Below are 16,355 nucleotides of genomic sequence, written 5' to 3'. Positions count from 1 at the left end.
GCGTCGCCTGTGCATGGCAACCCTGGCGCCGGCTCCGCGAAGGACGCCTGATCCGGACGGCCTACGCGCGGCCGCGCCGCGCTGTAGAGGCAGCTTCGAGAAAGTGAAAACTGGATTGCAACCGGCTTTCTCCTCACTTTTGCTTTTCTACTAGCGTATGCCAAGTTTAGCTCCGTCGCGCACACCGCGGCCGCAGTTGAGCTCACTGGGCGGCGAGCGTCAACCACTGTCAGCTGAAGGTGAGGCTCACTTCGTTGTCTGGCTGTTGTCTTCGGTGTTGCCAGCTTTGACGAAATGTTTCTGATGTTGTTGCTGCACGCTGACCGTTTTGGCATGCGCTAAACTCTTCTGTAGTCGCGCACGTGTGATCAAGTAATAGTTTCTGCTACTCCGTGTTGTCTAAACGCCTGTGGTGTATGCATACGAGTTTTGCTCTACCATTTCTTTCTTCGAGGCCAGCGGGCGTGAACCCCTCGGTCCCCAAGGTTGCAATGCGGTTGTTTGGGCAGTGCGTTGCGCCGCGGCCGTTGACAAGCGCGCTCCTTGAAAAACACGCGACGTCCTTGCCGGACGTCGCTCCGTTTGTTTGTCAGCTGCCCGGCTTTCATGGCGCATTGTGCTGGTGGATTTCCCCTCGTACCAACGGCCTCGAGTGGATGTATTTGTTCTCATCTCGCTCGTCTGCGTTTGTGAAATGGTTTAACAAAAACATTAGGAACCATTTCAAATGAGACGCTGCCTGAAGAATGACATTCGTCCAATGTTTTGAGCGGGATAGACTTCAAACTTATGTGTAATTCAAAACTTCAATGGAATTCAAAACTTCAATGCAACTGACTAGTGCCTTTTGCTGCTCATTCGTTGTGTTGCCGATTTAAACAAATGACGTGATCCTGTCCTGAAAGAAGGCCTTGTTCAACTTTGTAGTGGGACAAAACGACCATTTTGTTTGCTCTGTGCTGTGAGATATTGCATTAGCGTATAAATGCAAGGAGTTGCACACGTATCCCTTCTTTATTTTTCCGATCATCTGGTCGACCTTGGTATTCTAGGGCGCAATGCGGCATCGTTTGTGAAAACGGCTATTGCGCTGCTGAAAGCACGATTTCTGATATGTCTTGGATGAGGCTGTTCTTAAGTTATCGCAGGCAAAGCCATCGGAGTGCGCTTGACTTTTTGATCATACATGATGTTTACTTATAAGCGGATTGGCAAGCGAGGCGAAAGTTAGTGGGATCTGACCTTTTCGACGGGCAAAAGGCACTGGCTATCACGCGCATACTTTCCTGGACCCGGAAGCCGGCAGTGCAGGCGGCGGGAGAAAGTGGTCCCATCGCGGAAGCGTTTTCGTGGTCCGGGTTCGTCGACCGGCTTCCCTGGTCCTTGACCGGATTTCATGCAGGTCGGAGACGCTGAAGGGCCTGCTGGCAGCCTTATTAGCGTATAGAGGCGCAACACTTGAAATCTATTAAGCGCAGCGCTTAGGGACGCCATACGTTGCTTGTGAATACTGTTTTAGTATTCGCGCGTGTTTGATGCCATAGGTCCGCTTGTTCAAAAGAGTGGTTTGCTAACACGGAAACGAGGATCCCAAATTATGGCGAATTGGAAGGGTAGATTACAGCTTTATCTTAGTCACAAGTTAGTTAATTGTGAAATAAGGTAAGCATGTGCCAACGACTGCGGCTTTTCGCTCGAAGGTTATCAGAGTTGATGTTTGCTTTCCGTTGATTACAACAGTCAATCACCAGCCACAGAAGTTCGTCGAACACAGGAGCCATAAAAAGTTTTGCGTAGCGGCTATGGCGTTGTACTGCTAAGCATGAGGTCGCGGGATCAAATCCCGGCCGCGGTGGTCGCTTTTCGGTGGAGGTGTGCCGTGCATTGGGTGCACGTTATAGATCCCCAGGTACCTCATAAACAGATCGTGGTTTTGGCACGTAAAACCCATAATTTAATTTTGGCATTGAGAGGTGCACCCTACAGTTATCTGCGACTGCCGCAGTGAATTTCTCAGTTCCAAGCTCGTGTGCCTTGGCCATGAGAACGTTTCATTATTCCGTAGCTCCTGCGCTCCATTATCTTTTGCGAGTGTTGCTCTTGGCCCTTTTATAATTTGCTGTTGCCATTCAGCCGGTAAATTCTAGTTTTGCTACCTGCGCACAATACTTGAATCGCTTCAAATACTTGTTAATCACACTTCTTCCCTACTTGTCAATTTAGCAAACCTGAGAAGTATTAATCATAGAGATCAGACAATGAGGACAGATGGATTACTTAGAGAGCGAGAACAGGCAGCACGACTTTGATGTTGCAATTACTATAGCTTTACCTGCTGGAGTACAAATACTTGCAAAGAATAAGAGGAAGTTGCAAAACATTTAATGTCCCAACCACAATCATGTATTGTTTTGAGAAGCCACACAACACACTTGCACTGGTCATCGAATAACCTGCCGTGCTTGCTGGAAGCTAGAAAAGCTAGTGGCATTATTTTTGTATAAGTGTGTAGTGTGCCTTTCCTAATGTTAAGTTGTACTTATTTTGAATTTGCTATCATTGTGGTAAGAGTGATTATTGCACTTACTTTTCTACTACATCCACAGATGGAGGTCATGGGCCACCAGTCGTACTTTGAATTCAGCTCACATGTGGAAAACCTGCTATTTCGAGGCCTCTCGGCATCCTCTCTTGGAGGTGATGTCATATTGCTTTTTATAATGTTTGACAACGGAGGTATATATTGCTTTCAATCAGAGAGGTTGTATTTTCTGCCACTCAAATTTAGCTCACTGGCAACAGGATTTATGTGGTGCATGGGAGGCATAATGACTTGGGTTTGGCAGTATAAATCCTTTTTGGTGCCAAAACATTATTTATTTCATGATGTGAAACCATCTTTGTGGTAACCTTGTTTTCACTGGTACACTACAGTGCTGGTAGTGGATCACTAAATTGATGCTGCTTGGCTGTGTCAGCTTTTTAGTGCCTAGTTTGCTATATAGAAGTGGTAACTCTGAAGTACTAAATTATTTTTTAGTTTCTGTAACACCGGGGGTGTTTGTGTTTTCTGCATTTCTAATTGGATAGCCTAAGAGCAGCTTGAAGGAATGATGACTTATGGTTGTCTCTCATGGTCAGAGCTTCAGTAGCCTGTTTCCCTATGCTTGTCCCTTGTGCAGGCATGCTTGGCATGTGTCTTGGAGTGGCTGCCTTCTCTGTGCTCTACGAGTCCATCACAGCTTCACGTCATTATGTAACAGAAGTACACAAACAGAGCCTGTGGGCACCCAGCCAGCGAAGTCGCCTTGAGGCCAGTCCAGATGCCTCTCAGGTCTGCTGTGCCTCCTGCTTTTACTGACAGATACTTTGCAAAGACAAGGCCAAGTGAAGTGCTTTCACCAGAGGTTTGCTGATAGTAGATAATGCTTGTTTTGAGCGTACTGCGAGCTTCTAGCTGCTTTGGCCCTGTGGAGCTTGTATATATACTATCTTGGAAATATTAGCTCTACATGATGTAAGCAAAATTTGCTTTTAAGCTTGGAGCATAACATTGCAGTGGGGGTTAATGTGCAACAAGAAGCTTCAAAAGATGAATCTAAGCAATAGTTCTTAATATTTCCTTTCCTAACAGTAACTTTTCTTGTATATCAGATCTGGGAATGCTTGCAGCACACTCAAGCATGCCAATTCTGTTCTCTTCTTATCGCCAAAGTAATGTGAAGAAGATGGTTTCTGGAAAATATGAAGACAGCTGAGTCTGCGAAGCTTTGAATTATTATTGAAAGAATGAGGCCGAATGGCATTCACAAGTGGCTCGCATAATTGACAGTGCCAGAGAGTTGGCAACTGATTTCAAAAAAGCACCACAACTTGCAAAACGTGTAATTACATTCGCTGATGATGGCCTGTGGTGCTTACTAGTACCCAAATGCCAATGCACCAAGGCACTGGCAATTATGTTAGCCACATGCTGGCACATCCTGTTTAAGTCTGTACTGAATCCAAGTGGATGTGTAGGACATCCATCCAAGTCAATTCCATGGATGCATTTAGTATTGTAAGTACATCCATGAAATTTTTACTTGTGTTAAAACAGCGTGATTGGTGAATTAGGACAGCTGAAGTTCCAAAATGTACGAAACATTTGAAAGGCTTAAGGACATTGTTAATAAACAGACTAACAAAAGTGGTATGGTAAAAACATTAACCATTGTGCAATATGTGGCAATGGGCAGTGATGTGCCAACTACCCCAGCAGTGTTTCTTGGCTAACTAAATTATGCACTTCTTCCCATGTGAGCACATTTGATATTGGGTTTGCTTAGAAGTATATTTGCTAACTTTAATTGCAGTTTTGTATGTATAGTGTATAATCACTTCAGTAAGGATAAAAAAAAGGGCCCACCAGTGCTCACATGGCACATTCGGATAACTCGAATGCTAGACACGCTTAATATTTACAGGCATAGTTACGATGTAATATATTTTTAATGTCCCAAATATCTTGCATGCTTGAAGGAAGGGGGAAAAAAAAAACACGTTTTATTATTCACTGGGAAAGAAAGCAGTTGCTTTTCGACGTTTATTTTTCGCCGCATGACCCGCATCGCTTAAATGGTGTTCATTGGTACAGAAATTCGAAGTGATCGGGTCATAGTGAATGGCGTAGAGCGGAACCTGTGTCTGCAACTCGGCACACTCTCCGGATGAGCACCGTTCGCTCTGCGCGGCGCCAACTTCCGCGTCCAGCGTCGGGGGCGGAAACGAAACGCTTGCCAGCGCTCGAACGTGCCAGCGCTCAGCCCTGCCTGGCTCTTCCTATCCGCCATTGGGGTGCGCTGCCGAAGTCGCGGATGTACCGCCGTGTACGTACGGCGACATTTGGGATGTGAATTCCGCCGAAATTCGTCGGCTCGAAGCGTACGCGGTTATCATTGAGTAAGCGTTTACCTCATTTCGGAGGCGCTCCTTCGAAGCATGTCACGGAAGGAATAGCCTCCCACACCCGACGTTTTGATTTCCTTTTTTCACTTTGTCGGCCTGGTGGCACTCAAGCGGAACAAAGTGCACGTGCCAGGCAGTCTGTGACGCCGAGCGGGATGCGGCGCCGCAGTGCCCGCGTTTGCAAGAATTCCCGCGGGGCAGCTGCCATGCCGTCCGTCATTTGCGGCGCGTACCTCCTCCGTCCCCTTCCCGTCCTCCATACGGGGCGCTGTCGACGAGGCCCCTCTCTTCCCCGCCCTTTAAGTACTCCCCTTTCTACAGGAACGGTCGCTGGGAGGAGGCGGACGAAACGGATAGAAAATAAGTGCCGGGGCCCGTTTAAAGCCCCCCGTTTCGACGTTGCGTATATCGCGAGCGCGATCTTCAACGGCTCCGCTTGCGGTCTCGCGCAGTTCCCTTCACGTACCGCTTCGTGCGTGCCTCTTGTTTTCTCCCTTGCGGCGTCGCTCCTACTTGTATTTCATGTTTGTTGTTAAAGCGGAATGTGGCGTCAGGAATTTAAAGAAAGAAAAAAAAAAAAAAAAAAAGAAAAACGGGGAGGCAGGAACGCCGACCTGGCGCATCTTGTGTACCGCTCGTTGCTTTCGCTTTCACTGGCGTCCTTTCGCCATCCCCTATGTCACGTACGCGGTGTAGCAGGCCAGAGACGAAGCTTCTCCCTCATCGGCCCTCCCCACGTTGAAATTGGCTCTCGCCCGGCTGTTGACCACGCTGTTCTGCCAATATTCGTGCATATGTCACTGCTGCGCCCATAAAGGTACTTCGCCGTCACGCTACGCGTTATAGTCGTGCCTCGAATGGTTTGCGAGACGTCGGTAAACGCCCTCCAGGCCCTTGTTGTGGTGTCTAAGCCGTCCGTGTGCGGTGATAGTGAACCCGCTTGGCATCAGATTTACTTAGTTTAAAGATATGGATATAAATGCATAAATCAGGCGTGTGTGCTGGATTTAATCAAAACATCACTTAGCGTTTCGGAGCTACTGCTAAGGCCAAATTTAGAATATTGGTGGCTGGAAATTAGGAATTATTTTGTGATAAAGTGCGCGTAAGCGTTTTTAACACTGTGCCATTAATGAGGCTAACCGAAATTCATACAGAAGTTCGAAGACTGTCCGCAATCGGGTGTTTTCAGTTATGTGCCCGTGACTGTACAGTGTTATACGGGTGAAACTAACAAGGGCGTGATGCACGCTTTCTCAAAATAACTAACCTTGCTTCATCTCCCGACGTAATGATAGTTATAACCATGTACCCGTCGCGGTGTTTTATTAACTTGTATTTAAAAATAAATAAAACAAGTAGGTTTAAAATAAAATTCACGTTGGTAGGTTGAGATTTCTAACTAGCTTACAAGGTAAGTAACGGAGAGTGCAGACTCAGCAGCCAAAAAGCGTGAAGAGGTGGTGACGCGACGGCACTTCAGAATTTCCGTAGTTCCCTGTGAGATTAGATAGATTGTGGCATCACTAGACGGAGGCTTCTTATTAACCCTTCAACCTCCCCGTTCGTTACTGAAAAAAAAAATGAAAATATTAAACTTCTTCTTTGCCAACTTGTTGCACGCGTTAGGTCCCTATACGAGAAAATATACCCAAGCAGTCGCGTACACTCAGCAAGGGACGCACTCAGCAGCCCAAAAGATATGTTTAAAAAATCGAAACAATATGTTTGAAGACACTGCGCGTGGCGTGCGATGTCTGCGGACATTATTGTGCAAAGCTTTAAAGTCACGTGCACATATCTTTATGTGTAACGCCATGGATGGCACGGGGGAGGACTGCATCCACGAGTGCGCTGCCGAACCGAGCCTGAGCAAAGGTGATGGTGGTGACGATTAAACGAGCACCAGCTAGGTGGCGTGCATGTGTGAACAAATAAATGCACCAAGAAAACAATAGCGTTCGCTTTTTTGGTAAAAAGGGATCCCGCGCGGGGGGAATCGGACGTAAACGATCCAACCCCTGTAAGGGCCGCACCTCGTCAAGATCGCAAAAAAAAAAAAAAAAAAAAAAAAAAGTGGCGCTTACACGAGTGTTGTCTTGTTAGAAAAAGTCATTTCACTGTATTACTCGTCGCAGTGGCTCTGTGGCTATGGCATTCTGCTTCTACATGAGTACGGGGTCGCGGGTTCGGCTCCCGCGGCGGCTGCATAATGTGGGGGCGGCTGCAAAAACGTTCGTGCACCGTGCATTAGGAAGCCCAGATGGTCAGAATTATTCATGAGCCCCCACCACCCCCCACCCACTGCTCTCTAGACTACGCCGTCTCTCGCGAGTTCCTTTGTAACTTTAAATAAACGCCATACTTTAATTTCTTTTTTCAGACGTCTACGTCTCCAGTATACCCATAGACGCGATAACGGAAGAAGTGTGAATATGTATGAGTGCCGAAACCTAGTTGCACGACGTGAAATCAGTTGACACGCTTGGCTGGTATACGGCTAGCAAAGTAAGGAAATGTGCTGCCCTGACTGGAAGAGCAGGGCTTGTTTCTACCGACACTTGTGCTACAAGCTGTTAGAACGGGCAGAGCTCGGACTTGAGGTTAAAGTCTAAAAGAAAACATTGCCTTAAAAGACCATTCGACGTAGCAACTTTTGTACGCATTTCCGGCGGAGCAAAAAAAAAAAAATTAAATTAATAAAAATAAACCACACCTACGAGAAGACAGCGAAGTCCGAGACGTCAGGAAGTAATGTCACCGCTGCCGCGGTTTGGGCAAGTCATTCCCTGGTTAACAAACGCTCCGAGTTTGTAAAAGAATAACTTGGGTCTTGGCTCTATTCAGCATCTTCCTTTGCAGTCCCTTTAATGGTATGGGCATATTCTATTATGCACGTAAAATAAAGGTAAGGGGGGGGGGGGGCAAACAACGAAAACTGATTCACACACGTGAAGGAACCCTTCATTCCAACAACTTGTAGCACGTCTCGTGCGCTTGTATATTTAGAGCATATGACGATAACTTGTTTTTCTTAAAGGCGCCGGAGTATTGCAATAAAGGAGATAATACGGGGGGGAGTCGCTCATAACTTGGGTTCGGAGTTTCATCCCATACTTCGCGAGACCTCGCTAACTGAATACATGCCAGCTTTCGAGCATGCTCGTAGGCGACTGCCGACGACAGCTGCTGCTACGCTGTCGATAGAGGAAGCCGGACGTAAAGGTTGCGGAACACAGGACGCAAGAGGGACGCGTCTCGGCTGTCATTTTTCCACAAGGCTTCACACGCCGCGGCTGGCATGGGCCAGTATATCGGCCGTTTGCAGCTGTGTCTGCATTCCAGCTGTGTCTGCAAACTCGCCTGCTACGTGGTCGTTGTTTTGCATTTCTCTGTCTTCTTTCTATAGGGCAGTGTCCCTTGTAACCTGTATAGTATCGGTAAGTGTTGCAGAGATATAAACCAAAGGCGATGGCGTAAGGCATGTATGTGTGAGGCAGCAATATCAGCTCCAGTTTGGTTTGAAACGTCCCATCGCGTTTTGTTATCAGGTTTCGTCGAGCGAGCAGCAACGACCGTCCAGCGAGCAGGACAAGCCACGCAGTTTGCTCAATTTATATCAGGCTAAGACGAATTGGCTCAACACAGACCGGACGTCCAGTGGCTGTGGAAAGTATGCAGACCTATAGTTATGCAAATTTCCCATTAACCGCAGTGTCATTTCTGTGCGCACTCGATCACGTCGACACATCCTATATGGGATGCGCGTTGTTGACGTTCGCAACACGGCACTGAATTCACTGCAGCTGAAGTTGCCCCGACTTCAGTCAGCAATTTTGCTGCGCCCTGTATACTGCAGTATACAGGGCACTCGTTTCCAGCGTGCAGATCTATACTTTTTTTTCTTCTGCGCTGGTTGGTTGGCGGAACGCGCCTTTAGTCGAGAATCGACATTACGCCTTGAACTCGTCGAGACAAGATATACGTGTGCCTTGCACACGCGGGCACGCTCGAAGAGCGCAGTGCCCGTTTCCCCGGGCCGTGCAAGGGCGCCACGCAGGCGCGCGGTATATAGCCCTGACCCCGTCCGCTGGCTGTTGCCGGCGCGCATGCAAGCGGCCGCCCCTGCTGCCGAGTCTCGTTGCGGGGCCGCACTGCTTTGCGAATTCGTCGCTTTCCAAATGGCGGTCGTTTTCGAAGACTGTGGTATGGGGTCTTGCGCGCGGACCTCTGAATATGTCCACGTTGCGCCCTGCACTGGATGGGTAAATCAGTAGCGCACCCAGGATCTCTGCCGGGGGGGGGGGGGGGGGGGGGGGAAGCAAGCACTTTGCATAATATGCAATTTCCTTGCGTTAGCCAGAGGAATCCAACAGCAAATAAAATGCCTAATAATTATAATCATAATGACACCAAGGATGATGACGATGTTTATTTCTTCCGCGTTTTACTCAAAGTAATTTAAGAGTGAATGAATAAACACAAGACATGTGATAGGGTGTTTCTGTTAATCAGGAAAATTCGACCTCAAGTCACCTCCTGAATTGTAATGACTATGTGAACAGCGCACTGAAGATACACGTTGGACTGGAGGGGCTGGACGCGTGGGGGGGTAACTCGGCCTCAGGGGGGGGGGGGGGGGGGTTCAACACTTTAACCTCCCCCCCCTCCCCCCCCCCCCGTCGGTGCGCCACTGGGGTAAATTTAGTATCCTAAATGCGTGAAACGTTATTTCGAGAACTAATTCTTGGAGCACTCTTCGAGACTTCGTCTTCCAGTCTTCGAGCCCCCTTCTTGTTCGTTCATTCGTTCATTTTAATACCGTGAACTGTATTTAGTCAGAAACGTAATTGGCGATTCCATAGTGAACTGATTGTCGGGTCCGGAATAGAAATGAGAACTGCATGACTTCTGGATAACTAGAATGTCCATACCTATGGAATAGGTATGGTTTGTTTAGTTTGGACCGCGCCAAGCTCGAAAAGCTCGGGCACGAACAGTGACCAAAACTGAACAGAAGCGCGCGAGTGCGTTACCAAACGTCAATCCCCAGAGCCTACACTATATCATACAGCGCACTTCTCGATCGTCCACTCCACCGTGCTTCTCTGTGCCGCACAGACTTATTCATCTCCTGCCTCGTTCCCGCGACTTTATCGTGGCCGCAGAGTCACTGTAAAAACGCACGCACGTCTGTCATTTCAAATTCCGGAAAATTGATCTTCTATACTCCATGTTTGCTGGCGTCAAAACGTCGGATAAAGACTTCCGAGGAAGATGGTCGACAAGCTCACTCGGAAAAGAGCGATTTCTTTTCGCATGGCAAAAAATAATCTAAATTGAAACAAAAAAAGTAATAAACTATAATAGTCATGAAAGATCGCTGTCTTCAGATAACAGAAAAAAAAAAAAAAGGGTTCGCAGTGGGCCTCTTCGATTATGCAATCCCGGACTGTCCGCAAACCGTCCGCGGCTTCCGGTCTGACTAGCCCTGACAGAAGAGCGCGTCACAGTCACGTGATCCAGCTGTCGGGGACTGTCCGAGATTTCGGTCGAAGCACCGCGACCGGAAGTCACTCTACTGGCTGCCGTCGTCTGCTCTTTGCTACTCGTAGGTAGCCCCCTACCCAGCGTTTTTTTTTAGCGTGGCCTCCGAAATGGTGCAGTCTCAGAGGCGTACGTCGCCGACACACCATGAAGCTAGCACAGTGTAATCGTAGCCTGAGCGCGTAGAACGTTTTCGCAAAGCGTTTATTACGTCGCGCTAGCCAGCTCATTGCCTGAGAAATTTAAGTTGAATTCCCACACGGACGTAAGCAAAATCGTGGTGGTGATGAAATATATTTATTGGCCCCAAAATTGCTGTGGAGAGACTCCGAAATTATGGTCGTGCCACGTCGCTGTTCATGCAGAAAGCACCCGCGAACATCCTCAAAAGCTCGCGAAACCGTCTGCTAATTAAAAGCCCGACGTGTGAGAGAGCGCGTGTACACCGTCTACTAATCCTGCACGTCAAAAATCAAACGCTCGAACTTGGTAGCAGAAGGGATCAACAGATATGTCAACAGCAATCCGCGAAGCTCCTATTGTATACCACTCCAGCTACCGGCGTGAAATAGCCACATGCAATATATGATTCCTTGCACGTACGCTAGTTTCACTTACCTGAAAAGCAAAATTTACCTGCTTACTGCGTACGTATATAGCAATGAGCATGACAGATTTCGTGAAACACATTAAGAAAAGCAAGCATGTGCGCCTGATCGCTGTGCTTCTTTCTTTAAAAAAAAAAAAAAAAAAAAAACACGCAGACTAAAGCTACAACAATTAGACGGCTCGTAAAAAACTTGCATGATGGCACAGAAAGCACCGATGTAACAGAAGCGATAACTCAATGCACAGTAGTTGCCGTCTGGAGCGCGCAAAGTACGCAGAAGCACACGGAATCTTTCACAACATGGCGTCAAACACCGCGCACATCTTTTTAAAGACAGCCGTCGTCTGCTAGCTACTTGCGCTTGTCCGAGCAAACATCTGCTGACAGCTCCAACAGTCCGCGGGCAGTCCGGAACTTCCGGTTCGTGAAAAAACGAACGCGCTTCTGGACAACACTCGGACTAGTGGGCGGAGCTTTGGAAGCTGTCCGAGCAAAATCGAATGCGGCACATCAGTCCCAAGCAGTCCGGGACTGTCAGGACTGATAATCGAAGAGGCCCAGTAATGGGTCCAAGCAATTATTTTATATAAATTATTCTGCATGACGTAGTTTCACTTCTGTGCCGCAAAGTTCGAAGCGCTCTCACGGCATCGGAACATTTTTTTTTTTTTTAATTCACTTGAACCATTATTTCCCACGTTGAGGTAAAATACCATGATTTTTGTCGGCACAATCGGAGATGGTCGAATGTGAAACACCAGGTACACTTGAAGTGGAATGACCCATGAATATGTACGACTAACACAGAAATGGGAAAGAAACCGAGACCCGTTCAGTTGCGATCCACCTTCGATTATGTGCACGCGTAGCCCTCGCCAGCCACTATTCCGTTTTTTATTCCGTGTATCCATGTAGAGTTTACGCGAAGCGCTAATGATAGGCACGCACTGTTCTATATACGATCAGCCTCTACGATAGGCCACAATGGACTCTATCATGGTTGAGGGCAGGCCTGTAGCCGGGGGGGCACTTGCTGAAGGCCTTGACTACTTGAGGAAAGCACCTATTTTTCAGTAATTATGGGTACATGTATAAGAACCCTGAAGCGCGAAGATCGCTGCTTCTGGTGCGTATAAAAGCCCGCTGACTTAAATAAGCACAGTGCGCCCGAAAATAACCTGCAGGTGCGATCCTGACAATACCAGCGCTCGCAGAGCTCCCTACAGAGGACACAGCCTCGATGGCTTCTCGTGAAAGAGACATCAGCAGTACCTGCTGGAGCACTAATGCACCCCGCGGATGTGTACAGGCCAAAGTGCGAGGTCACGTTGCGGGAGGTGAGACAGTGGCGTTTATTACAAGGGGTTAAGCGTTAGTTAATAATGCAAAGCGGTAGAAACGAAACCTTTTACAGTCCATTTCTAAAGGCCACGAGCAAAAAGTTCCAGTCATAATTCAATTTCTGCTCTAATCCTACTCCACTCTCGAAGGGCCTGCAACGCACTTACAAGGCCCCTAGTCATCGCTCTCTCCCTATCATTCGTCCTATCACACTGCGGCGCGAGCAGTGTACACATAACGGGGCTCCAAAGTGGCAATGCCCGGAGTTCCGAGGTCACTATCATAAATTCTCGCTGCACACAGGGCCTCTCGTTTCAGGACCTCGCGGGATGCAGTCGTCGACCGAAAAAACATTCCCACGCTCGCTGGGACGTCTGGCACGATTACGAATGTTTTCTTCGACGGTGAAGTGGCGAGGCAAAGGCTCCTGCAAAGCAGCGACTTTGCTCTAGTGATCCGAACCGCTGACACCGTGCCCGAGCTCGTCCCCTTGCGCCACTGTCCATAAACCACTCTAATGATTGTAATTAGTGGTCAGCGTTCTTGGCTTTTATCAACACCCGAAAAATTCGTTTTTTTTTTGTGTGTGTGTTTCTTTTTTCGATTAAACTATTCTTCCACATGAAGTTTCATCGGACCATGTCGCGGTGGCTCAATGGCTGTGGCGTTCGGCTGCTGAGCACGAGGTCGGGGGTTCGATTCCCGGCCGCGCCGACTGCATTTCGGTGAAGGTGAAATGCAAAGACACTCGTATACTTAGGTTTAGGCGGACATTAACGAACTGCAGGCGGTCGAAATTAATCCGGAGTCTGCCACTACGGCATGCATCATAACTCACTGCGAAGTCTCGGGACGTTAAACCCAGAGCCTCCCGGGCTTTCCTTTTTTTTTTTTTTTTTTTGTTAAGTGTATGATTCACTAATTTTCTGAACGCTAAAACATACTGTATATAACTGCTGAAGTGCAGATCCTACACTTAGCACCGTAGTTGTGTCGAATTGCACAAAGTGTTCGAATAGTGAAATAAGCGGATTTAGTCGGATTATGAATATTCGAGAACAACATTAGAATGTCGTGCCGAGTATTTTCTTATGCTTAAACAAAGTGAAATATAAAGCTTTTGTGGAACTTGCTTTTAAAAATGACGCTTATTTGCATAACTTTATACGTGCATGCAATGCCGTTCTCAGGTAGACGCCCTATCAACTGAAATGCTTGTAAAACAGAAACAACTGGTTTCATTTACGAGGTACACACCACGACAGTGACCGTAATGAAACGATGGAACGGCACGTCACCAGATGCACGTAGACTCTTAGAGGGCGCTGTTCGTTGAAGGAGAGAAGGGCGACACTGCAGCACCCTACGTTGTTTTAATGGGATGCAAACATGTTGAGACTCTGGAAATAATAAATTGATTTGCCTAAATCTAGACAAGACTCGTAGGCTGGCTAAAAGCGAGACAAACTTATTGACTATAAAATGATTCAACAGAAGTTATCTGCGCCATGCATTCGCTCGGGAAACGGTGCCTCTGCGTGACAACCGCGCCGCTCTTGCTGCAGAATCATTCGGAACGCGGTCTTCACCCGCATCGGTCTTGCATCCCCGCGACTCCTACAAGTGTTGGTATCCCTTATATTTGGAAGGAAACGAATATACCCCAATTTCAAACGTTTAGTTCTCGAATCGAATACGAGTCGAATAACGAAGACTTTGATCCGTATTTGAAACTTCGAATATTCGCACACGCCTCAAAATAAGTTTTCAAGAAGCAGTCTAGCAAGGAACAAGACAGAATGAGACCTCCCTTGTAACGATGTGTGGGTACACAGTCCCAACAAGTTATATCAGTGAACTTAACGCAATTCATCCACTGCAGTGGGCGCAGCACAAAGACTGCCAGGTCCCAGGCCAGGGCTGCCCGCTTTCTTTGCGTAACGCCTTCCTCCTCCTCGCTTTCGTCGTAGCGGCAATCGAAACGGTCGCAAATAATAATACAAAAATGTTGCGATTGATTAAGGCGCCAGGTTGACGAGTGACCTTGACCCCCACGCCATGCTCCTTGCGTCGGAACGTATATATATAGAGCGCACAGCTGCCCGCAGATGGCTGTCTTAGCTCCCTGGTGAACTTGCTTTCACTGACCTTTTTTGGTCGAAATCGAAAACGGCTGAACGCTAGCTCTTAATTCTCTACCATCTGTTTTGGCGTTACGCCGCCTCTGTCAGTTGCACAGTTGTAAACGTCCGCGCAAACAACGCTGGAGTTAAAAGAAGAAAAAAATTACAGTTTCGCCCGGCGGCGAAGCATTAATTAAATCATTGCTATCGAGCTTTTCACACGGTGTTCTAAAAATACGCCGTGGCGACACGAAGTGACGCAGTACGCGAGACAGCTGCTACTGGCAGCAGGAGCAGAACAGCGCCCTCGCAGATACCAGGCGCGTCACAACGCTGGTACGATGAGGAACGCTACGCCGGCGCATCGGCATTACAGGCGTCATAGCTCAATGGTGCACCAGATGGGACAGACGGGAAACCGCCGGGTTGGTACAGTCGGTGAACATGCCCTGCGCAAGATATTAGGTCTGCAGTGTGTGGAACTTGGAAGAGTTGACAACCACCCTGTGTACAAAGTAGATAACTTGTCCGATTCTCATTCACTAACATTCGTATACAACGGCGTGGAACCACATGAGGCTCTTTTCACCGGCTGACGTCGTCCTCAGAACGCTGAACTCTTCCTCCAAACAATCAGCGGCGTTCATCTCTCGCTGTGCCTGAAAGTATCGGGCCATGTCTTCGGGCAACTTGACCGTGTCTGAGAAAGGTGGCGACGAGGGTTAATTGAGATTCCCTGGCTGTTTTCCAACGGGCAGTTAGGCCGATTGCATTTTAATACGCTCACTAGGCATCGACCACTTAGTTTGCCAGTGTCCTTGATTTGACTTTGGCAATCCCTCTCCAACGCATTGGGCCGACTGGACGATTGCTCACTGTCCGTTCAGGCGTTACTTTAGAACATATGTGAACACAGATGTCACGGCTCGTCGGCCCCACAAGAAAAGTTTCTTTGCCAACTGGCCTGGTGCGAATGTCTTTGCGTTGTGCGTGCACGTATTACTGCGTCTTCCATTCCTATCTAATACCTCTGTCACACGAGCACGCAAAAACTCTTTTACACAAGCGGTCTTTTACCAAGCTGAAAGACTTTTGAATGAAGAGGTGTTGCGCAGCAGACACACGGCGCCGACGATCTCCTTTTAGTGTTTCCTTCTGGACACACTACCGAAAGCGCGGCGCTAGCGTTCGAAACAATATCAGCCAAAAAAAAAAAAACTTATTTATCTCAAAATATAAAGCGAAAACTAATTGTTTACACGTTTTTCAATTAAATTTAACATAAGAAACGGTAATATAAAGATTTATTGTAGTAGTTTAAAGGGACACTAAAGAGAAACAGGAAGTTCAGCTGGAATAAAAGAGGGACCTTCAGGAATGCATGTAGTTTTTGTTGGGTGCAAAAATATGAGTTATTAGCGGAGAAATTCGTAAAAAAAGACCAAATATCTCTTCCTCAATTTCTCTCACCCCAGATTGGGCGCTGAAGCAGTGTCGTCACAGATTTCATTGCTCTCAGCGAATCAGAATGCGCCATGATACGTCACCGCTTGCGTAAACGGCCGAGGCGCTGGATGCGTCATGGCTGCATGCATGGTCGCTGCGTTTGCGTCCGCCGCGATGGATACCGTTGCTGCCGCTGAACCTTGCAACGAAGAGCTCGCCAGGGAAGCAGGACTGCATTTCAGCGATATTCAGTGAAACGGAGCGCGAAATGATACTCCGTGCTCGAGCGGTAGGTGTTTCCGCGTGCGATTGCGGTGAGCCGCCGGCCGCGCCGGCGGAAA

The 16,355-nt window shown here is 47.8% G+C and overlaps 1 protein-coding gene across 2 annotated transcripts in view; it reads left to right on the top strand.

Annotated features, from left to right (window-relative positions):
- Positions 1 to 16,355, top strand: part of LOC119433139 (high affinity copper uptake protein 1) — a 109,157-nt gene that overhangs the window by 72,528 nt on the left and 20,274 nt on the right. Inside the window, exons 1-3 of one of the 2 annotated variants that reach the window (XM_049671414.1) lie at positions 829 to 1,402; positions 2,607 to 2,697; positions 3,183 to 3,334. In XM_049671414.1, coding sequence (XP_049527371.1) covers positions 1,397 to 1,402; positions 2,607 to 2,697; positions 3,183 to 3,334 — 249 coding nt within the window. In that variant the 5' untranslated portion in view covers positions 829 to 1,396. Of the gene's footprint in view, positions 1 to 828; positions 1,403 to 2,606; positions 2,698 to 3,182; positions 3,335 to 16,355 lie in introns of those variants that run through there. The other variant, XM_037700279.2, reaches the window with a different exon arrangement.

This window comes from Dermacentor silvarum, chromosome 1 (genome assembly GCF_013339745.2).
Source record: "Dermacentor silvarum isolate Dsil-2018 chromosome 1, BIME_Dsil_1.4, whole genome shotgun sequence".
In the NCBI taxonomy this organism is placed as follows: Eukaryota; Metazoa; Arthropoda; class Arachnida; order Ixodida; family Ixodidae; genus Dermacentor; species Dermacentor silvarum.
The sequence above is the reverse complement of the archived record's forward strand: the minus strand, read 5'-3'. Positions and strand labels throughout refer to the sequence as shown.